Genomic DNA, 24,186 nt, shown 5'->3' with positions numbered 1-24,186 from the left:
AAAGATGGATTTGCACATAGGAGAAGGCTCTTGGCTTGTTAATACTTCTAGCAGAGTGACAGACTCCTCTATTGGGAAAATTAAACTTCACACAGTAGTGGAAAATTCATCACCTGTCTCCGAAGAAGTTACAATGGACACTGTATATTCACACGTCAGCTGAGCAGCTAAACTTTACCAAGTGCTGGGTGTTAAACAGGAAATCCCTCTGCTGCTCGCACTTTCCCAGGGACCAGTTCTTGATGGAGGTGCTAGAAGCAGACATCCACAGAGAGCGATTTACCTTTATTTGGCAGTAAGAATAAAAAGTCTTGAAGACTTAAGATACTCCCCTAGGTTCCTGCTGGCATTTCCTACCCTTTTTAGCTGCCATATGCAAATACAAATTGAGAAGCATCAGAACAGAGTGAAATATTTCACCTGAGAACAACACATAACCCAAGGTTCTCGCAGTAAGGTGGCACTCTGCAGAACTTGCTGCTGCTATAGGAAAATGTTTCAACGGTTCTTTGACACGCTCCTCAAATAAGATCTTATAAAGGGAAGAAGACAAATTCTTCTTCACTCCCTGTATCTTTTTTTTTCTGTACCATTTCAACATCTCCTCACCCTTTCTAAAGGGTTCAGGGAAACCTTCTGGCCATCACAGGGACTCCTCCTGATTCTGTGTTTCATCTGGCCAGACCCCCGGCACCCTCTTCTGCAACACCAGCCCAGTTCAGTAGGTCAAGCTCGTTTCAAGAGATAGGAACTTCTGCTTGACTAATGTCCTTGTGTCAATTAGCCCACCTTAGGAAACGAAAAAAGTCCAGGTTGAGCTGTATTATTGCCTGTCTTCATTACTATTTTCTGTACTGACAACTGAAGGTTACCCAAGACCAATTCAGGATTGAATCCCAAATCTGGGTTGAAAAACTGAGTTGCACAGGTCCAACACTAAACCTCACAGCATCCTCTTACGCTGACTGATTTCCAAGTTCACAAACAATCTTTTTCAGAACTCTTCAATCAATAAGTTCTTATTTGAACTTTTATTTTATTGATAGCAAGTTAATTTTTTTTTAAGGAGAAGTTTGTTCTGGTCCTTTATCACTGCGGAAACACCTGCCAATGGTAAAGCAAGGTGACCCAAGAACCTCTTTGGATTTCAGCAGAGCTCACCAAGAGCCAAAGCACTGCTCCTCCAGCGATTTCAGGGTTAGAAGCATGGTTTAAGCAGACACTGCAGGGAAATCTTGAGAACTACTCAAAAATTTATTCCGAGCTATAGAGTTAAAGAGGCTTTTAGACACAGTGTGTAATCTTGTCAGAGCCGATTAGGTCAAAACAAAAGTGATGGGAAGTCTTCCCTGTTAATGTGCAAAAAGCTCTTGTTAGTGCTTTCTTATTCACTAGACTTGCACCACCATTCTCGGTGACTTTGTCACCACAAAGCATTAATTATTAAAGTTAAGCCACACTTTTTTACAGTAGGCAGAAAGAAGGCGTCTTTACCAGAGGCAATTTTCAATCGCATTAAATGGACACTCAGGTTCTTTGACAAACCGGAGCTGCCTTGCTGCTCCAGGGCAGCACTTTGCTTTCCCAACAGCTAATACCCGATGGCAGGATTTCCTTGCCACTGGCCCAATTGCAGGGAGGGCATACAAAACCCACCCAGAGGCTCTGCTGGGACAGCTTGCCCTGGTAGAGCGCAGGGCTGGGATGCAGCGGTCCAGCCAGGCAGCCTGAGCCCAGAGAAGACTCGAGCGTGGAGTTCAACCACAATCGCGCCTGGCCTGCCCGCAGCATGGGGACATGTTTCCCTCCTCTGCCTCCAGCCTGCCAAAGCCTCTGCCCAAATCTGGGCTGGTGTCCAAACAGCTCAGACATGAGGCAAGGTTTGGTTCAAACGCAACCTCAGGCTTAAATTATCATGTAGATCTACCCTTGGGTTCCTCCCCACCGGCTGCTCAGATATCACCTTCTCTCACTCCCCGACTGCTCCAGACATCGCCTCTGGTTAAGGCACCAGAGATGACGATAAAGCTGGACAAGGCCTCCAGGGATTAAATTATTAACAGATGAGACAGAGAGGATTCCAAATCTCTGATATTTAGGCTTATGCCTATTACGTTTCTATAAAAAGCCCATGGATCGCATACATACATCTTACACATGTGCGCTCAACAAGGAAGAGTCGGGCCTCTCTCAGCACTCGGGCTGAAATCACTGCCATTTCACAGGCACTGGGGATGGAATTCAATATATTGTTGCTCTTTGTTCTGTCTTCGCCAAATAATCAATTATGATTTAGCTAGGAACTAACCAGCGCACACAGACACACGCATGTATGTGCGTGTACCATAAAGGGAAGCCAAACAGGACTTTTCTTTCAGTTTGTTTCAGCTTATTACCCTGCCCCTCAGGACCTCTAACATATTTTTAGAAAGTATTGAATTCAAGCACAGAACACAGGAGAAAAGCATGTCTGTGTGATTCACCACCCCACTACTACCACGGTGGCATTTGACAGTATCTCTGTGTTTAAAGGTTGTATTTTGGCTAATCTTCTCCTTTTAACGTTTATAACATGATGATTTTAAATCACTCGGATGCACACATCCATCTTATTTTATTCACAGGGTACTGGTAAGGTTTTGATTTTTTTGTTTTGGGGTGGAAAGAAAGGGATAAAGAGTTTGGTCTGGTTTTGCTTCCCTCGTTTGAAGCTATATGTAGGTAGTTAATAATCTTTAACTGTGGAATCCATTCTTCAGAAAGCAGGAAATTATTTTTCCACTGCCTCCATTCAGCAAGAAGGCTAAATATTTTCAGTGAAATAGAATGGATGCGGTACCTGATTCGATCAATACGGGGCCTGCCTGTTACATGTCTGCAGAGGGAGGCAATGGAGACGGAAGGGGAAGATTCTGATCGAAAGAGAGTTGAACCTCATGAGTTTTGAAGCAGGTCCTCGAAGGACACATGAGAAAGGAAGTTTAAAATACTGCTGGTGAAAAGGAAAGAATGGGGAAACAAAGAACAGAGAAGGAAAACCAGGCTGGAGGACGTGAACCTGGAAGGGTTACCCAGAGAATATCATCACCAATTACAACACAACCTACAAAATAGGACTCCAGCTCTGCAAAGATTTGTGCCTGTGGAATAGAGCCTATGAAGACAGCTAGGCTGAATTGTCTCATCTACCAACAGCATGGACCTGGAAGCCTCTGTGTTGCTCCAGGACCCGGTGTCTCCTCCAGTGTAAAGTGTTAGGTCTTCCCAGGATCTGCCAAAGGGCAGTGACATGTCATGAACAACTGGTGCCTCTGGAAGCTCCTTCTACAATATTTCTACTAGAAAGTGAGCGAACACTGCTGAACATCCATCAAAACAGTGGCAAGTCCAAGCACAACTGGTCAGAAACAAGACATACAGAGAAGGAAGTGGAGACACTGAGCTAGATTTCCAGTTGAGGCACCAAATTGGACTTCAGGAAATTACTCCGCAAGGCCTTGGGTAAATCAGATAACCTCTCCAGCTCTCTGAACGTGCCTGAACACGGTTTTTGTATCAATCTGACTGTAAAGAAATCAACAGAGCTAAATTAATGATCCTATATCACACCTGCACTTACAGATTGCATTTTAAAGCATTTTTAGTCTGATAGCTTGTTTTGTTTCAAAACAAAAATGAACAATCTGTTGCAATCACTCTGATTTTGTTCGCACTGGTTTGATGAAGTCAGTGTAAAATCCAACAGTAGACCCAATTTTAAGCAGAATAAAACTCCCTTCCCACCACATAAACATAGAAAATACAGCTGGACAAGACCACAAGAGATCATCTAAAATATCCCCTCTTCCCCCAAAACGGAATCGGGCAACTCACATGCCCTACCCACTAAACTGTGTGCAGCTACAGCCCCACTCCCTTCTCTCAGTTGTGCAGTTACAGCGCCCATCAAAACGAAGCCTCAGACTCTGCTGGAATTCTGCTGCTATTAATACTTCAATTCCCCTAACAGAGCTTATTTTTAAAAAATTACATACGTTGTAATGGCTCCGATTTTGTAAGTCATCAAAGAACAAGCTTTGCTTTTGATAATCTCTATTTCAAGAAATGCTATAATTTCTCTTGAAACAGGATTTATTTTTTCCACATATTCTGTTACTGGTTTGGAATCTCGAAATGTATTTTAGCTCCTTGGGGAAAAGCTCTGGCTATCCATCTCTTAACTACTAATCTGTTTTTTCTATTAAGACAGTTGAGTCTCTCCTCCCTCAAACTTGTCAGCTATACTGATGAGTCATTAATTGATTTTTTCTCTTTTTTTTTGAAACAGCTACAGTAGGCTAAAATCAAGCAAGAAGCCTACTGAAGAATTCAATTAACTTCTGGCTTGTTTGGTAATAAATAGTGCAGTATTGTATTCTGCCACTCTTTATTCTTGTTCTAGTGTCTGGAGATTGCCCAGATGTTTCGTCCTCCGTTTTGTTTTTTTTTTTGCTGCGGAAGGCTTTTGCCTCCAGGCTGTGCAGTGCTAGCCTCTGCTCTCCTGACTCTAGTTAATCTACATGGCTGTCAGAGCTGTCACATGAATGGTGAATCACGGCCTCTCGCTGCAATCACTTCAACCCCTGGGGAAGCGCTCAGAGCAGACAGCTGCACAAACCCCCACCCAAGCAAAGTTTCTCCTGGATGAGGATTTTACAAATCAACTTTGAAATAATCGCAAAGCCTGACTGACAGGCCCCTGGTTTTTAAATAACAGAAATTTGTCAAAAACAAATTGGTTGTCTTTCAAACAGACACCCTGGTTGAGTCTTTCTTTTTTCTTCTCTTTCCTTTGCTGACTTTCCTATTTCCAAACAACAACTGGATCCGTTTTCTTCTAAACAAACTTGAATTACAAAGGAATGTTGTTCTGCTATACTTAATAGATTTGCACATTTTTCCCTTTCTTCTTTAGCCTTTCCCAGTATAACATATAATCCTTTGCACCTGCAAAAGCTCCACAGACTGCTGACTGCCAAGAATCCACCACGTGACCCTGCTTCCATGACCAGAGATCCTGTGTTTAAAGAGAAAGGAAAATAAAAAGTTATTAAATGTTTGAATCTATCTGATCCCCATGTGAGTTAACTCCGAGGATGGGAACTTAAGTGAAAAGCTATTTTTGCGGCATTTTTCAGTGATGTAATAAGTGATTTTTCCCAAGGAACTTGTGTACTTGAAGGAGCAGATGGAGTGAGAAAGATGTCTGGAACTGAGGAGGGCTTGAAGCAAATTGCTTTCAGGGTTTTCATATGTATGTATTTAAGCCTGTGGCCATGCAACTTTGCAAATATTTTGTGAATTTATTTTCTTTCTGGCAGATAAAACAGTGCAAAGCAAAACACTGAGCGGGGGGACGGCATGCAAGAACCAATATCAGTTCAGCCCAGATGTACCAAACACTCCCATTTAAAATGAACAGTCCCCAGGACAGAGAGATCAAAGTCCTGTTTGCCCCCCTACATTTCTTAAACCAACCCTTCCCCTCCCCAGCTCTCCAAAAACACCCATGGTTAAGAAATTACTCTTATCACTCCCATTATATCCCAAAGCAGGTGTGTCTCTGTTTTTCACTTGGCGTCATTAGGGACCACACACCCTTCTCCTCTCCACTGCTCCCACACACCATGCTCCAATCCATTAACTCACAGCATCATTTAAACATGCACATTTAAAAACACCAAGAACAGTGCCTTCTTAAAAACACCTATCCAAGAGTCACGTCAAACAATTTGATGAGTCCAATCGGCATCAGCAACAAAGACCAACACATGCTGGGATGGTTTTTATTACGCCAGCTATGGTCACTTTGTCCTCTCCTCCTCCACTCCACTCCATCACCCCTTTCCCACCTCCTGAAATGCTTAACATCGGAAGTTCTCTGGAGAAGAGGTTTCTGGTTTATGATGTGAGGATCAGTGCTGAGCAAAAAGAGATGGGATCCATGGCCCTTCTGAGTCCTACCACAGAGAGATCAGTAATTTTATTTTATAGCTGTGGCACTATCTCATTCTTTTTAAAGCCATATTACTTCTATACTATAAAATTATCTTAAAAGCAACCCGATAGCTGGCTAGGCTGAGATGCCGCTCTCGGGCTCCTGGTCTGCAATACAGCCACTTTCCACTGGGGCAGGAGAACTTGTTTCCCTCATTTGCTGACTCTTCATTTAACACTCTGTCCTTGTGACTCGCTTCTTCCAGCTTGGCTGGTGGTTATATTTCACTTGAATGTTTTAAAAATCAAACTGTTCAAGCAACAATGGCCAGCCACAATGTTGTTTGGTATCCTGCCATAGCTAAATAGCTGCAGCTCTGCTGTACGAAAGCACTAAAGGGATTTCAGTCTCTTTAATGCTAGCCATTCTTTTCCTGGTGTTTTGAGTATGGGCTTCTATTCTGCTGTCACCCACAGCAGAAACTAATTTACATCTCATAAATAAATAAATAGGGATTCATAATTCTTCAAACCCATAAGATGCTTTTCTGGAATAACTTACACTCTTTGGACACACAGTTTTCTTGCAACTCGGTCCTGCTGGATGAAGGACAGATGCCTCCTAAGACAAAAGGCATTACCTTCCAAAGCATCTAGGTATTGTCAAAGCATAAATCCCACCTTCAAAACCCATTTTCGAAACACTTCAGGTGCTTAAGAAACCTCAAATTGAAAGTAAGGGTTTAGAAACTGAACTGCTGGCTCCGCTTGATAAAAACAGATAACTATTTTTTCATCAAACGTTCTCCAAACATCTATACATTTACAACTAAACCCAAGAACTCAGAACAGTTACTTCCGTCATGCAAAAAAAGTGCTACAGAAGATCTACTTGGAGGACTAAGAGGAAAATCAGCACGTTAATACAGACATTCATGGCTTTGCCAGAAGCCCAGCCTATTCTCAGTCACGATGGGGTTTTATCTTAATAGCATTGTCCAAAGAAGTAGGAAAGGGTCATTCTTATTTCTTGGCATGTAGCTCTGAAATCTAGTCTCTGATAAAGCCTGGCTTCCCAGTACAGTTCTGCACAAAGAGCCTTTGCCAAGCAAGGCAAACGGTGATGAATTCCCATCCGTTACGCCTGCAAATTGACAACAGGTATTTGCAACAGTCATGCAATACGGAAAATTGTTTAGAAGGGTGGAGCCAGGAACAGTTCAATTAAATTAGGGAAAAGGAGATTTGAGGCTGGAGAACAGGAAGAAAATTCCCCAACAGTGAGGTCTACTGAACAGCGGAGCCGGCCTCCCCAGGGAGGAGAGGAAAGCCCTCTCCTTTGAGTCATTTAAAAATAGACTGAAGAAGGCACTCAAGACCGTACTGTGGGGAATAATCCTGCGTTGGCAAGGGCAAGATGAGATGACTTCATGCATTTCTTTCCATCTCTGATTTCAGTGATTCACCCAGAGCTCCAAACCTGAACAGGCAGAAGAGCAAGAGAGAAGCAGGGCGCAAGGACATCATCCTGGAGGAAGCTGGGAAGAATAAGTGTCACAGGGCCAAGAGGACCAGCAGGACTCCGGTCCAAATTCTAACCACACTCGTGCCGCAGGCCAAGCTGATGTGCTGAAGGTCACGCATGTTTTCTCTCATGGCCCACAGACCCACTAATTGGCAGGGCTTTGAAGTAAGTTGGGCTTGTAAGTTCTTCAAAAACACTTGCCTTTGTGCTGCACTGAGCATGGTTTTAATGCTAGTAACACAGGGCAAAGCACAGAAGCTATCTGAGGCTTGTAGATCACTGTAAAACTGGGGTCACGCTCATGGAAAGAAATACAGGTTTCATACACATATCTCCCCAAAACACCGACTTTGGACAGAATTGCTGGTTATTGGCAGTGATACAGTGCCTAGCTCACGCTCCACCATCCCTAGATGCTGCACAAATTCAGAAGAGCCTTCCCTCAGGCAATTCCACTCTGTTAATAACGGCGAGAGCTCAGGTCACGCAGAAGACGGGTGTCAGAGGCAGACCCGGAGCCCGTGGGGCATGGCTCCCTGCTCAGGGCCTCCAAACAGGGCAGAAGCGCCCGCGTAATGCCTGCAGAAGCCCTGCAATTACACTGCTTTCCCTACACATGTTCTTTCAATATAAAACATAATCCAGGAATTATGAGCAACGCAACTGCAACAACTGGGATCAGCCTGGTTTCCCCACCACCGCCACCAAATGGCTCCTACCTGCTGACACTGTGCTGCTCCTGCAGAAGGCAGCAGGAGATAACGAGCCTTTTCCAGGGCACTACCCATTCCCACTAGTATTCACAGCCTAGAAAAGCAAAATGACAAGGAGCACATTACATGAAAGCGGGGCCGCCATGCCAAGCCTGTGTCATGTGTATTCTATTAAGCTGAAGGCTGAATAGAAGACTTTGTTTTCCACTTCAAAGGACCCCATCCCAATCTCTCGCTCTTCCCTTATGAATAACAAATTGGAAATAAATCTTCTGGCTGAAGCGCATGGAAACTCGTACAGTTGGGGCCCTCTGCAGCTTCCCAGCTCAATCACATGCTAATTTTTTTTGTAAACACTTTTATGTGATATATATGTAAATCTCGCAGTGCACTGCCGCACCATGTAAAGCAATGCAGCGGGTGTGTCCTCAAGGGATGGGACACAGTGGGAAGCCTGAATGTAGATTTCCAATTATTCACAGGGATAATGTTCGCAGAGAAGGGTCAAGTTTTATATGTGGGCAGAGCCTTACTTTTCTTCCTAATGATCCTGTTTCATACCGTCCCATAGGCCACTGTCCTCTGCTTCTCACCACAAACGTTACTTAGCTTTTTTGATACGGAGAATACAAGGACACCCTATTTTGCCGGGCAGAAGGCACATTGGAAAAGTCACTCTTAGGATATATCAAAGGCCTTCCAAGGTAAAAAACAAACAAAAAAAGAAAAGATTACCGCCACCTTTACATACCATTGGGAAGTACATGTTGCCCACAAACGTGGGCTCCTCACTTGTTGAGGCCACCTGGCCTCCAGATGGCCAATAACCTTTGAGTAGTTCACACAACGCCTTACCAGTGCGTGCCTGTCACCTTTGCTGTACATTTGTGGTAAAAGTTTGGGGCAGAAATAATCTGTCAGCTTTGTGCTCCCAGCACAGTTGGGTCGGTCTATATTCAGGACACCTAAGCTACGGTGATCCCAGGAAAGTGCAACACTCGCATCTCTCTCAAACCTGGTGACCAAACCAACACTCAAACGCTGCAGGAAGCCACACAGAGAATGAGACATCTCTGCCTTGGCCTTGCTATTGGTCAGGCAATAAGAGGCAAGAGGTCCTCAAGGCATACACTAAACTTGAGGCCTGCAGCTGAGCAAATACCACAATTCACTCCAATGATAAGCATCTGCAGCGTTTCTACCTACCACTCTGTTCAAGGCCGTGTTCAACTTCATTATAACACAGGGGAGTAAAATCTCCCCGCATTAATCAGGTGGATTTGTGCGCATGTGCAGTCCTGCAGACTGAGCAAAGAAAAGCAATTTTCACGTCAGCCTTTGCTACTAGGTATTCTACTTGCAACGTGGCATTCTGCATGGCTGATCCTTACAGATGCATGGCACATTAGCTACAGGAGAAGCAAAAAAATTTATAAGCTGATCGCCGTTTCTATATGTAAAGTCAAACACAGAGCATAGAGCCAAACGTCCTCCCCAGTGAATTTTTATGTGCATATGTGCAGCATATGTGCAAGTTCATGTGTATATTATCTTGCAGGAAACATGCAAGCCCAAACATAGGAAAAATTCAATGATCTAAGTTCACTGTTGACATAAATGTTGAGACTCCATTTGCACTAATGGAGTTGTGCTCACTTATGCCAGTACTGAATTTGGCCCTAGAATTAAACCCACCCAAATCCTAGATAAATTGAGTGAAAGAGAACAAAAGTTGGCCTACATGCAACAGCATATTTTTCATGTTAAAAGCATTTCATTCCCTTTTTCTTCCCATATAATACTGCATTGATGTCTGTGACCCATTTGGATGTAAATCAAAATGGATGTGCTAAAAGCCTGGTTAAAGAAAATGTCTTCAAAACAGTGTTCCCATGGCAAGGCAGAACATAATATGCCAGCTACACTCAGTTTCCATGGCACAAAGGGCCATATATGTGTCTGGGGAGGAAAATGCGCTTCTGAAAAATCACTTCGAAGTTAGGATGGCTTTCCTTGAGCATCTGCACTGCTACTACTCGCTAATAAATCTGTGCCTCACGCAGGCTTGTGTGAATAAATTACATGGAAGAATAACACGAGTCTTTTAAGGGTCTTCAGCAAGAAACAAGTGCCCAGATCAAGTGGTGAGCCCTTCACATTGATTATTCTATATTCTGCCAAACGTCCCCAGACGTCATTGGCAAGCTCAGCGACTTCCAGAGAACCGCTTGTGGTCTAGGCATGACCAAGAGCATCACAATCTGGCTCTGTATCTCCAGACTGCGTGAGTCTGTTTGACTTCTGCGTTTTAAATGCTGCATTGATGATCCAAGACCATCTGACTTTCTCAAACGTGCCTGCAGTGCTGTAAGCAAGTATTGCATTTGTTTCTTTCTCTTTGGTGCAGATGGCGTATAGCATTCCTTCGAATGTGCTTCAAGACTGCGTGAATGACACTTATTGTGACACTAATAAAGCGAGGGCTGTTTGCTGAACAGCTGTTGGGTACATTGTTCTTTTGTGAGAAAAATGCAGCCGTTATGCTAATGGCATGCACACGCCACACTGGCCACAAGTTATATCACGCCTCGAAACGCAGCCGTGGAAATCTGTTTTCCTGATACAGCACCTAAGCAAATGGCAGACACGTTAGCGTTATTTAACGATTAGGACTTAATCCCTAAATCAGCCTGACCATTACTCAAAGAGGGACCAAGGTATGGTAGAACACTTACTACACTGCCTGCAAGGAAACGGGTTTAAAGCTGGACCTGGGTTTCATTTACTCTTGACTTACATGCAGCTGAACACAGCAGAAAAGAAATACTAGACTGCTTCTCCAGGAAAAAAGGAAAGCTGTCACCTACCTATAGAGCAGGGAAAACCATTTTAGGCCTAGTTTGGCTACATTTCTCTATTTTCTACTTGCCCTGTTAAACAGCAACAGATTTGACTGTAAATTTTAGGAGGGAAATAGCATGTGGTTTATTGTTCCAATGGTGGAGTTATAAACACGTATTACTGCTGAGAACTCCAGCTGCCTGGGCAGAAGCATTCTGTAAACTTTTCATTCTTATTAACTTTAAAAATCAGGTGCAACGAGCTCCAACCAAGATTAGAGTCCTCGCCCTGCATGGAAACTCACCAAGCAGTCTTTTCACAGCATTCTTCAAGGTACGTCTCAAAGGTATATCTGCACTGACAGGTACGAGCAAGGCTGAGCCCACCCTCGAACCAGGCTTGTTCACGCGCTGCACTGCCTGTGCCAGCCCCCAGAAGTTGAGCTCTGGAATGGGGAACCAAGAGAACCAAGCAAAGGAGCGCATGTGCCAATGCCTTCACGTAGATCTACAGTTCGGTCCGCCAGCAGATTTCCCAAGCTCTGTTTCCTCTCAACACAAGCACCTTGCGCCTGGGGTGACAGCTGAACCTGAAGAGCAAAAACGGGACCTAAGGAAGTGTAAGCCCAATCCCAAACCTGCTCTCCACTGTGTGGGCAGAAACCAGTTTAGGAACAACATGGGGAACTTCTGACCCAACCAACCTTCTGCTACTGCTCAGCCTCACAGGGCTGGACTCTCCCCATTCTCTTTACTGCAATGCCCCACTTATTTCACAGAGCGGAAATGTGCCTGTGTGTACTCTTCAAACCATTCTCTTCTCCTGAAGCCACCAAAGCATTCGTCTGCTTGTTCAGCATCTGACACCGCTATCACACATCACCATAATCATTACAAAATCCCACAAGAGAGACCTGCCCGTGTATCTCAGCTCCCTGTCTCTAGCTATTGCCTCTGAAGGTCCAGCCCAATATCTGTGTAAAACACCTTTCAGTTTGTGAGAATTACAGATTTGATAAAATTATCTTATTGCTAAAGCCAGTGACAAAAAAACCACACATGTGGGCTCACTATAGCTGCAAAAAGTTTTAGGTTTTGCCCAGCACCGAGACAAAGAGGGAAACCCCAACCCCACTGAGGGCCAGAAGAGCCAGAACATCACCTTGAGCATGATCAGCCCAAGATTTTTATCTTTCCTTGTGGGTCCTGGGCCAGCGCAGCAGCACAGTCTGGGCCAGCGCTCCCAGAGAGGCTGTGTGTGCAAGACACAGTCTGCAGGGTGAAGTCAGCCTGACCCTATAGTCTTAGCAACATCCAAGTGTCTCATCTCAGAATCAGATGTGTCTAATAAAAAAGACAAAAGGTTCCCAGGATAGTAAGTTTGTTTTCCTTAAAAAAACCCAACCAAACAAACAAAAAACCCCTTGTTTTTCAAGTCTACTCATTTGAGACCTACATCCTCCTGTCCCGCCTGTTCCTCCCCTCCTCGCTGGCTACCAGAGCCTTTCTCCAGACATACATCACATTTGGTCCATAAAGAGAGCATTCTCCATGTACAGCTGCGTTGGAGTAACTCTCTGAGGCTCTGAAGTGCTGCCAACATGCAGAAATATAAAACCCAAGAGGACTGAGTCTTGTTTCACCTGAGACGGGTTTATCTTACACACACAGCTCTGTTCTCCAAGGGAACTGACCATTTCCACTCAGACATAAGAAGCAGGCACTTTTGACAAGATCTTTCTGGACTCAAACCTAACCAGAGGCTCTTGATTTTGTGGTTTTTGTTTAAACTCTATTTTGTTGAAAAAAACCTGAAGCCCTGCAGCAGAAATTAAAGTTGTCTTTTTTCTCAGTTAGGTCTAAAAGAGAAAAATTATAGATTAAAATGCTAAATGAAACAAATGATAAATAATTTATGTGCTGTTGATAGGTACTCAGATAGGATGATTAGATGGGCTGAATAAAATGCCCGAACAGAGCAGAATAGAAGATAATACAGAAGGGATGAACTCCACAGTGCTACAGTCATCTGAGTGGAGACTCACACCCCGGGCAGCAGGGTGAACGCAAGAGAGCTGCGCCAGACTCCCTGTAACCCACAATTTCATGCCAAATAGGCAGCCCTGTAATTTGAAATTCCCGCAATGAAGAACGCACATATAGTATTTCCAAAGCAAGTGACAGAGGCACCCTGGAAATTCCAGGGCAGCATACAAGGGAACTGTATCTTACAACACTACTCCAAAACTTGAACTAATATGGAAGGCAGTGTGCTTGGCTGGTGTTTGGGAAGCACACCACATCTATGTTCTACAGCCTTTTTCATGGCCAGCTGACTTTGAGATGGGATCAGAAGCATTAGTGCCACCTAAAAGAACCTAAATCTGATCAAACTGCCACAGTGGTAATCACCCATTGTGCTCCTCTGAGGGTTGGTGTAGCAGAGAGTGAATGAGATTTGCAATGCCCCTTCTTTTCCTGAATTCTGAAAAGAATTCAAAATCGTTTTAGCGGTAAGGCTTGAGCTAAAAAGACAGAGAAGCGCTACACTACCTTACCCTACCAGAGAATTCCAATGTCTGTCCTGAAATCTGATACACCATAGCACAGTTTCCTTCTCCCCACTGGTTTATATCAATGACCTGTGCCTAAAACAAAATACGGAAAAATCAAGTATTGGGAAGAGAAAGGCCATTAAGTATGCATTATAGCAGTGGATGCTACCTACATCTGAAAAAAGAGGAGGTGTGGGTTTGGTTTTTTTAATTAAAATCAGTGCCATTTCTTTACTGTTGTTTCTTGAGTCACTGTGAACAAAGAAAGGAATCTATTAACTATTTCTAAATTGTGTGTTCACCTGAGTAACTGGCAGTAAGGCTTGTATTTGAAGCAGTATCTGTTTCTTGCTAATTACTGCAATACCCCCTATGCCAGCACCCATAGCGTATGTAACCTTATAGTTTAGTAATCCATACAATGCTCGCTCTTCTTCTTCTAACTTAGTTCAGTGCACGATATGCAAGTTTACTCTCACATGGGACAGCTGGTCTACATTCACAGACACACAAAAACTGTGCATGTAAACTATGTGGCTAAAGCCAGTTGGAAGCATAAAGAATAAACATAGCAGCTTGGAGCAAAGCAGATAGAGAAAATGGAATATAGAAACACCTGGTTTGCTGCCTATGACAAGCCTTTATTAGGCTTCTTTAAGCTTAACACCCTGCTGCTGGCTGCAGCCAGCACATATGTGAAGGAAAAGGAAACTCTCTTCTTCCATGTGCCTCACTAGCTGTCCTCTACAGTAGAAAGAGATTTTTCCTCATTTTTATGGTGATTAGCTTCTTCGGAGACTTATAAAACTGAGTTTATCGACCATCAGCTTATGTAACTTTGTACTAATGGTTTTAAAATGACACAGCCATAGCACATGTTCTTTTCTCTTCTGTGAGATGCTCCACACACATCATACACAACTGCTCCCACTTTTACTTTCTCAAGTAATCCCATTAATACAGTGCAGAATAGTCCCTCAGACATTATCTAACCAACAGCCTCAGTAAACTCACCTATGTTCAGGCTTCGTGCCGTTTGTCTCTTGTCTGTTGCGCTCCTTCTTTGTAATTGCTCTCTCTTCATGCTCCCGCCATGCACCCATGAGAAACCCTATCCCGAATCACACTCCTATTGATGCTACTGCCACATCCAGCCTGCTGATGGGACAATAATGGTTTTTTTCCTTTGTTGTGCAATTTTTTTTTTCTTTTTTTAAGAGCTTCATTCAGATAAACAAAACATATTCTACTTTTACTGCCTGGCTTTGATGTGACAAACCTTGAACTCTTGCCGTGTGCTGAGCCAAAGTGACTGGAGCACGCAAGACTGATTTCTGCCATTTTCTACTCTTGGTTTCACAGGCAGAAGAATATATTGCAACTGGTCCGTGGAACAAACTAACTCAGTTTTGTTTCTCTTCAGATCCGCACTGACCTCTTTAGATTAAACATGATGTCTCATCCTAAGCGACTCACTCCTGTAGCTAGCTAAATTCAGTCTTCTTTAAAGCCTGCAATCTAAACAATACATTTTGTCACAGCTACGTGGACATTAGTTAAAACAACTTTACATTCTGAAAACAGCTACACGATGTTGCTGTTTTATGTGGTTTTGGCAAGAACACTGCACTTTTTCTCTTTAAGCACTGCCACCTCTTGCTCCCAAACACGGCTGCTGCACTAACAATCAGCAGGTCAGGCCAGTATCGCTGCCGAAGAGTTTACAGAAAGCCATTCCTAGACACCGGCAGGGAAACGGATTCCTAATAAGGCAGCCAAAGCTAGCCTGTGCGATGGGACGATACCCAGACACCACATCAGGCTGAGCTCATGAAGCACCTACAGAATCCTCCTTGAAACACAGCTCAGTTCTGTGAAAGCTCTTGATGTATTTCGTGCTCCTCCTCCCGTGGTCTCCCCTTTATATTTGACACCCTGAATCCTCTAGATACAAATACTCACACTGCAGGCTCGTTCCTCCAGAACAACCCAAATGACTGACACACAGCAAGAGGACAAGTTATCATCCCAACCAAGCATACGAGGACCAAGGAGAACATAAACCCTCCTCCCTCAATAGAAGTGGCAAGGAAGGCTGTCACTGGTTCTCATCCTTCCCAGTTCGGGTCTCAGTGCCAAGCTTTCTCAAGTCCAACACCCTGAACAAGAAGAAAATTACTCTCCTCCAGCTCCTCTCTTATAAATATTGTATTTTGCTCCTATGCTTTTAATGATCTGCAATAATTTCTGTGCTTCCAAGCCAGGATCTCAAAGCACCTGAAAAACCCTGACTTTCCATCATCTTTTGCAGTCATTTAAAGGAAAAACAGAGGGACAGAGAAATTACATGACTTTGAATCCAACTCCGCTCAAAAATCTAGACCCTGACTCTGTCCATGATAAACAGAGCAACCACCCGGTGGGAGAACAGCTCATCATTCTGAAAGACTGCACTATTAAAACATCATCCAATTGACACCTTCTTTAAATGACCTTTAAATAAAGTACTCGCAGCCAATCAAAACAGCTTGTCAGTGATGCACTGAGAGTCTCTCCCTGTCTACAAAACCAGGATCAATCAGTTTTCTCTGTCATTTGCAATTTCCTGTTACCTTGAAGAATGAAATGCTAAAAAATTAAAATAAAATTAAAAAAGAAATAATCACACAACAGAAGATGGTTCCCAGTCTTCATTAATTGGTTAAAAAAAGCTAGGGCAGAAAATAAGATTTCTGGCATGTTGGGGAGTAAAATTTAGACTGCATGCCACATATCAGCGCTTAGATATTCCCTGCTATTTTTCAGATATTCAGGCAAATGATTTTCACATGCACAGGTAGTGTGGTACATACTTACTGACTCTTGGATGTGCCCATAATTGTGATAATCAAGTTAGTTAAGTTACCCTGGAAGGCTTTGTGAAATGTATAACATATTTGGATCATTAAAAGGAACTTACCTTTAAGGACTCCCACAGGGGAAATTGTACCAGAGAGAAAGGAATCTGGAGAGGTGAGAAAAGAAAAAAAAAAAAAAAACAACATAATGTTACAAACACAAATTAGGTTGGCAGGTTCCTCAACTGGCTAAATTAGGAACAGTTATTGTTCACTCAGTGAACTGCAGTTTATTACATTTACAAATCTTTAAGGACACTTTACATATTCTGCCATTAAATGACTGGTTTCACAAAAGCAGTTTTACTTTGTTTATCACATTCCCTGCCGAGAGGTTAATGTATTGTTACCAGGGCAGCCTAGAAGAGCAATAAGCAGGATGATCTAGCGCAGGGACATTCTTGGTTTGACGCTCAGCCAAGAAAGCCATAAGGATGGTTCAAGAAACACGGTCCCAAGGCCAGGAACAAAGCCTGGCAAAAAAGCATCTTCAGCAGTACACACTATCACAAGTGCTGGGCTGAAAACAGTTGTGCTCCAACCAGGGCTTTGCAGTTTGGGCATCAGCTGCAGAAACTTTCCTGATCATCTCCCAGCAATCTCCCATTAACAAGCTCCCTTCAGAATTAAAAGCAGATTCTGAAGAGCTACCACAACCCAACCAAAACCCAGGGGAGAAGGCTTGGTGGTTCTCTTCTCATCACCTATAACGAGAGGTTCTTCTGTCCAGCAACAGCCTGTATCTCTACATAGGCTCATTCCTACTGCCGTGCATCCCCAGCAGTGCTTGAGCATTTCCAGCTCCTTTACAGAACTCTCTTAACAGAGGGGAAAAAAGCAAACATACATCTCCCTCAGCTCTGTAGATTGTGCGGGGCCAACACATGTAGTAAGTCAGTTTCCATGGTGAACAGAGTGATTCCTTGCAAGAAGATACATCACTTTCCAAGGTTTTGCCTTTCTTTATTGTTTTCTCCTCATCCAATCTCTCCACTAAGTTCTTCTGGCTCTTCCTCCTCCTTCACCACTCTGACAAGCCCTGTCCAATATCCTTAGGTACCTCTGGTACCAACCCTGCCTTTGATATCTCCAGCCTAGGCATCTATCTCAAGACATCTCGGAGGAAGGAGTCCCTGTGAAAATACTAATCTGTGCCAGAATTGCCCTACAGTTGTATCTGCAGATCTGCTTTGTCCCTTCCTAGATGCTTCTGAAGCTCTCTCTTCCACTTCAACATCTGGTCAGCCCCAGTTTCAAATCTTCTTCTATCTACTTTCTTCTCCTACTCTTATCTTTCTTCCCCAAGTACAACGCATGTCAGATCAGTTTCCTCCCTTATGAAGGCTGATTTTGTAGTGTGTCCATCATTTTATTAGTCTCAGAAAGCACTTATGCACCTTTTGCCACGAAAAGTAGTACACCCCCAAAATGGGTCACACTTAACATACATAAATCTTTGCTCTTTGTAATGTGAGTAATGTCAGGTTAAAAACATTCACTACAGAGATATGAACGGCTTATTAAATCCAAATTCCAGCTACACAAAGGAATCTGAAATGGTACATCCCTTCAACATCACAAGAGTTAGAGAGTATTGTCTGCTTCACTGTGTTACAACTAATGATTAATAAATGAGTCTATTAAGTTAATCTGCCAGGCAAAACTAAGCTTGACAGACACCTGCCACAGAAAATTTGTTATCTATTCAGGCAGGAAATGGCAGTGAGAAGAAATCAATGTCACTGCTGTACATTGAGCTGACAAACTGAAATCTCAGAGGAAATTTGTCATCTTGAACAATGAGCAATATCCCTGGTGGCATCTCAGAGCCCCACAATAAAGGTCAGACATGGCTCTTATTTATCACAGCCTTGAAACTCTAGTGTAGCAATTAAATTTTGTTTTTTAATACTGGGTGAAAAAGTCCAACTATTTGACAGTAATGTGTGGTACTATATTTATGAGAAGATATATCTATCTCCACATGCTGCTGCATCATTGTTGAATTGGAGTTAAGTGGCATGATTTCTTTGCAGCGTTAAATGAAGAGCAACAAAATCTTCCATTATCTAGCCCCCAAAATAGAAACAATATCCAATACATTTGCTTCAAATTTGTTAAAAAAGAGAAAAGGAAATGCTCTGTATCCAGCTGTACACCAAACAAAACAAGCTTTCAAATACAGTCTCCAAGTTCTGCTTTTTTTATACTCGCGAATGAGTGGTAAAATTATGCAGCTGTTAATAAGACAACAAGGGAAGCTTTTGACATAAACCCCTTTTTATTTCCTAGCTACAAGCATTTCAATCAAAGAGGAAATTTATTGATGACTGCTGTTTGATTTTCGGCGTTAGTGGTGTTTGCTTTCCGTGTCCCGCTCAGCGGGGACCAGACCTGGATGGGGATTATCGGTTTCACTCTTCCCCATGCGCCCCACGAGATGCTGCAAGGCACAGGCTTCCAAAGTGCCTGGGAAGGTTACGGATGTAGGTTGGTGAGATCTGCACAGCCGCTGGGCTCCCTCCTCTCTAAGACACCTGCAGGATAAGGGCCTAAACATTCATTAAGTCACACTAATAGAATTTGAAAACTTGCAAAAAAGCAACCAGAGCAGCACCTCTGCCTGCACTAAGAAGATCCTAACAAGAGATGTCCTCCATTTCTCACAGTCGAAGTCTCCATTGGAGCCTCTTTGACATCCTGATTAAAAGCAAAACCCACACAAGCAATTTCATGGGTACTGGAACAAAAGGGAGTCTGGCTTCCTGCGGATTTGGTTTTTGTCATCAGATTCTCTAAAGCCAAATAATTTCCAAGCCAGATTCGGCAATCTTCCCGCGACAGGGACCTCCATTACATTTCCTCTCAACATCCATTCCACGGCCCCTTTTAAAAGTTCAGTTCCTGCTGCAAGCCTTCCCTCAAACTACCTAATTGCCTTTATTTTCCCCTCGCACACATATTTTCAAGAAACTTAGAGGAACTTCTATTTATCTTTGCGGCCTCTGCCCTTCCGCCACATTTGCGTGGCCACCACGTCCAAGGGCTGCGCAGGCTGCCGTGTGCTGGTGTGTGCATCCACCCTGTTTGCATAAGCCTTGTTTCCCTAAGAGACCAGATTAAACAGCCCACGCCCCAAAGCAGGATTAATATATGCAAAAAGAAATAGCGCTGCAAGGGTAACTCATCCGACAATGAAAGCGCCTTTAGATGACTTATTGCCCTTTATTTCTCTACCACGACAGACGTGACAAAATCTTGCCGTCTGGGGACAGTTCTTAATTTGAACATTTACAGCATTTCATTCCTTTTCATATTTTGCTTTTTAAAAGAAAAGCTCTTCAGCAATGAACAGAATCACACCCTGCCAGGCAGCAATATTTATGCCTGAAATAGGCTAAGGCAACAATAAAAATGTGGTCCACACATGTGGTAACTTTCTGCCAGCAAATATGAAACCCTGGCGAGCTCCACCAACCTCTCATTTGACGTTAATATAAAATAGACAGAGAGTACCAGTCCTCATGTCTGGCCTAATGTTATATAACTGGGCTGTTTGTTCAACAGAGTCAACTCTTACACAAAAAAAAAAAAAAAAAAAAAAGTTTAAAGCCCCCAGACAGCTGTAAATCATTATTCTAAAATGTTTTCTAGGTTAGCAAAATTATCATTTACTCTGGTCCCTTTGGTCCTTAGCACCTGATGCCCAACAAGGTAATGAACACTGCATATTCTTATTTCTACAGATCTACTTAACTCCCCTGATACAGAAGGATTTTAAAAGATTATTTTTAATAAGTTACTTCTAGAAATAGTTGCACTTCACAGCCAGAGCAACAGACACACACATCTCCACTTCTAAAAAAAAATACCAACCTGCACGCACTGAAGATTGATCACAGAGCAAAAGTCCTCCCACTAAACATTGTTTAATTAAATAAAAGAAATTTAAGGAGGAGCTTAGTTAGTACAACACAAAATTTTAAAGTAACTCAAAATTCACCCGTTCAATATCTGATGCTAAATTGCAAGCTGACATTGTCCCAAAGGAAACACAGCAGCCAGGGAGCAAGGAGAGCATGCTGAAGGAGTGGCAAAGAACAGGGGGAAGAACCAGAAGGAAAAAAAAAAACCCCTCATCAGCCCCTTCAGAACTGGGATTCCCTTCCAAATATGAGAATTCTTTCACACAAAGAGGAAACAGATGTCCATGGCTGGAATTTGCATGTGGCTTTATTCTCTTCTAGGATACAATAAAACTACTCTTCTTCTCATCCTCCGAGCTAGAAATTAAACAGTGGCATGTCATGCAGAGTCCAGCTGTGCTTTCTACCTCCAACCTTTATTAGCAATATATTTAAAAAGAAGAAGAAAACAGAGGGACAGAAAGAAAGGGAGAAACTAGAAAAGCATAAGGAATGAAAAACTATGTGGTATGTGTTCTCAAAACAATATAAAACCTACAGATGTTCTTACTAATCTGTGGCACATGTTTGTTTATTCAGGTTTTCTCTGTCTCCAGTTCAGTGGTATTTGCTCTCCAGAAGAGCTATCTGTTTTTACAAACCTTAAATACTGAAGGAGAGATTGGCATAAACAGCCAGAGGAGGAAACAGGCTCACCTTGTAAAAGCTTTCTCAACTGAAACTGTGCCTCCGTCCCAGAAACTGCTCTCACCCACACCTCCGCTGTTCCCTATCTTAACAGCAATGGGAGAAAAGCCAACAGTTATGAAGAGGATTTTGACAGTACGAATATCACAAAGGCCAACAGCAAGAACATCTGTTCCCTTCAGGGAGAACGTGCTGCAGTCCTCACCGAGTAGTTCTCAAACTTGCACCTAAGCTGTCACTTGCAGGCACTTTGACAAGGCTCAGAGATGCTGTCACCATTGAAGCCCGTATTTATGAGTCCTCCACCAGTGTCTGAGGTGCAGGTGCCACGCTGTGCCTTCTCCTTTGTAATTACAAAGGAAAGTCTATTAACTCACTCCTGAGTATCAAAAAATATACTGTTTTCCAAGGATACCTAAATTACAAATTTCAGGAGAACAATCTTCCCTTTACCTAAGTCCCTTTTATATTCATTTAAAAAAAAAAAAAAAAGCTTCTTTATAAAAGATAGTTCTTTTTAAATAGGTTCAAGTTACAGTAGAATAAAACAACTCTGTCTGCCCGCTAGAGTTAACACCAAAATATTTCCGTTAATAATCACAGTAAATCTGATTCAGTGTCTTGTCCTCCTAAAATTCTTCACACGTTTGCCCGATACATCTGGATTACTATAAACTGCTGTTCCAGCTATAAATATAGTTTCCCCATGATGGGATTTAAAAAGAGAGCATGAAATGAGGTAAGCCTCTCCCCTGGTCACGTCAGAGGTCATGGCAGTAGGCACCATTATGAAGATCTGCAGCCTTCCACAGTACTGACTAAAGGTGGAGGTGCAGAGGAGCTCAGCACGGCCATCATCGACGGTATGCCCCAAAGCTGTCAAAGTAGACTTATTTTCTTGCAAACCTTCAATTAGATCCTCCTTGATAAATTACAGACTCCACAAGGAACCCAATGAAGGTAGTTTGTAATCTTAACAGGACTGAAAGACTTTCAAAGCCATCAGCTGTGTCCCTGCAGCTCAGAGATGAAAGGTGTGACGGTGGTGGAAGAATGGGCAAGTTTGTATGTTAAATAAATGATGGAGGGCTTTGTTAATAAACACTGATGCAAATAGAAACAAAACTCTTCAGGCAAGCATGACAACACTGCTACAGCAATGACCAGAGAAGATCTTCTCTTGGATTGTTCCATAACAGACACAGTGAAACCTGAAGTCCACACACAGCGCCTTCCGATAAGGCTGCATGAAGCCAAAGAGAGGTGGATCTCCATGGGAAGCTGGGCCATCACAGGTCAAACTATTAAGCTGCATTTGCAACAAACAACTTTTCACAGCTCTTCAGTGTGGAACTTGGGGCTTTGTGGCACTGCTGGCGGTAAAGGAAGGGTGTTAACAGAGGCAGAAGCACCATTCTCAACAGTGCCCAGAGTATCATTACAACAATGGTTTCAGCTGATGCACCAGCAGCCACCTGAGGTAATCAGCAATTCCCTCATTTTCAAGCAAATAACATTAACCCTGTGTGAGCCGAGAGAAAAGTGCAAGCTATAAATAGGAAAAATACAGAATTCCTGAACTATAATAATTATTTTGATTCAAGCACCCACTAACCCTCAAATAAATATTTGTACCTTGCTTCCTCTTTCCCCAGCTCTAAACCCAAAATATTTCCACTTGTCACCTGGCATATGTGAATGTTTGGAAGTAAATTCCTTTTCCGAGACAAAACATTATGTGCCCCACAGGGTTGCTTAATTTGGTTACAAGCCATTCTCACAGATGTCCTTTGGGCCTGCGTTGCAGAATTTCACATACAACAGGATTTTCTTTTAAACAGCATCGCACGCTAATCCAGATAAATACAAGGAAAATTCTATCCAGGTTTCCCTCCACTAGCAAAAGGTTTTATGATTAAAAAAAGAAAAAAAAAAAAAAAGGAAGAAAAAAGTTTTTCTGGAGGGGCAATGTTGACCAGCGAAGGGGAAAGACACAGTCAGAGATCCGGCATGACCGCGTGTTCCCAACACATGGGAAAAAGAGAAGCACCGAGGCAGATGCACAAACTCAATGCAGGCTGGATTGATTTAAGAGAGCCTGATGATCACAGAGCATTAACTTTGCACACGCGTGAGAGAGACCATCATCCAGTTATTGCAGACTCTTTCCTCAAAGAAACAATATTAACAGCCTTCAACCCCCCCCCCCCCCCCCCTTTTGCACCAGCCCCTTACTTTGCTGGGAGGACAGAATAACTATCAGAAACTGTGTAACGTTAAGCCACAAAAGTCGATCTTATTGTAGTTCAATCAGGAGCTGGGCTGACCAGCCCTTAATTAGACAAATAATATCCATGTTTCCCATTCTCCAACAAACAAGCAGTAAAGGAGATGCCCGTTTTGCTATCCCTTCTCAAAAACAACATACCAAAAAAAATCCTTAACACGAAAATTAATATGCTGACTGATTTGTACATGCTGTTTTCAAGGCACAGATAAAAATCTTGTAGGATAAAAGATGAGTTTAGCAGCTCTAGAAGAATGAAGGTATTGTTTAACAGGAAGCAGATGTATGTCAGATGGCAAACTCATTAAAGTGTCCCATCGTTAAAGGAAACGGGATAACAACGAGCCATCTGAAAAAACCTGAACTGATCAGGAAATACACAAGCCGCAGCTAATCTCCTATTTATTGGTAGGTAATGCCTTTAAGTCATGCACATGCATTGAGTTTAGGACCATGAAGGACTAATCTTTGTTCTCATGAAAAAAAAAAAAAAACCATAGGAGCAGAACCCTAGAGCATGGAGTGCAGCATTTCTGGAAAAAGTCTTCTAAGGAAAAACTCTAACATTTGGAGAACCTATTACATCAATAATGGGGTGCACACACACACACGCTTGATTATGCGCTGCTGTCCGGGCAGCACATCAGTTTGCTAACTTTGACGGCATTTTAATGTACATTTTACATACACGTAACATTTTAAATGTAAGTATAATTACAAAGATGCCTTATGACAAGGGAGAGCCTCTAAATACTAACTTTTAAACTCTAATAAAAAAAA

General features: G+C 42.8%; 1 protein-coding gene across 1 annotated transcript in view; it reads right to left on the bottom strand.

The window, feature by feature from the left end:
* SLC25A26 (solute carrier family 25 member 26) overlaps positions 1–24,186 on the bottom strand; it is a 91,272-nt gene that overhangs the window by 10,321 nt on the left and 56,765 nt on the right. The window contains exons 7-8 of the mRNA XM_082487647.1: positions 16,569–16,613; positions 4,987–5,056 (exon numbers count right to left, since the gene is read on the bottom strand). Coding sequence (XP_082343773.1) covers positions 4,987–5,056; positions 16,569–16,613 — 115 coding nt within the window. The remainder of the gene's footprint in view (positions 1–4,986; positions 5,057–16,568; positions 16,614–24,186) is intronic.

This window comes from Vanellus vanellus (genome assembly GCF_965231255.1).
Source record: "Vanellus vanellus genome assembly, chromosome: 9".
In the NCBI taxonomy this organism is placed as follows: Eukaryota; Metazoa; Chordata; class Aves; order Charadriiformes; family Charadriidae; genus Vanellus; species Vanellus vanellus.
Note: the sequence above shows the minus strand (reverse complement) of the source record. Positions and strands in the feature narration are given on the sequence as shown.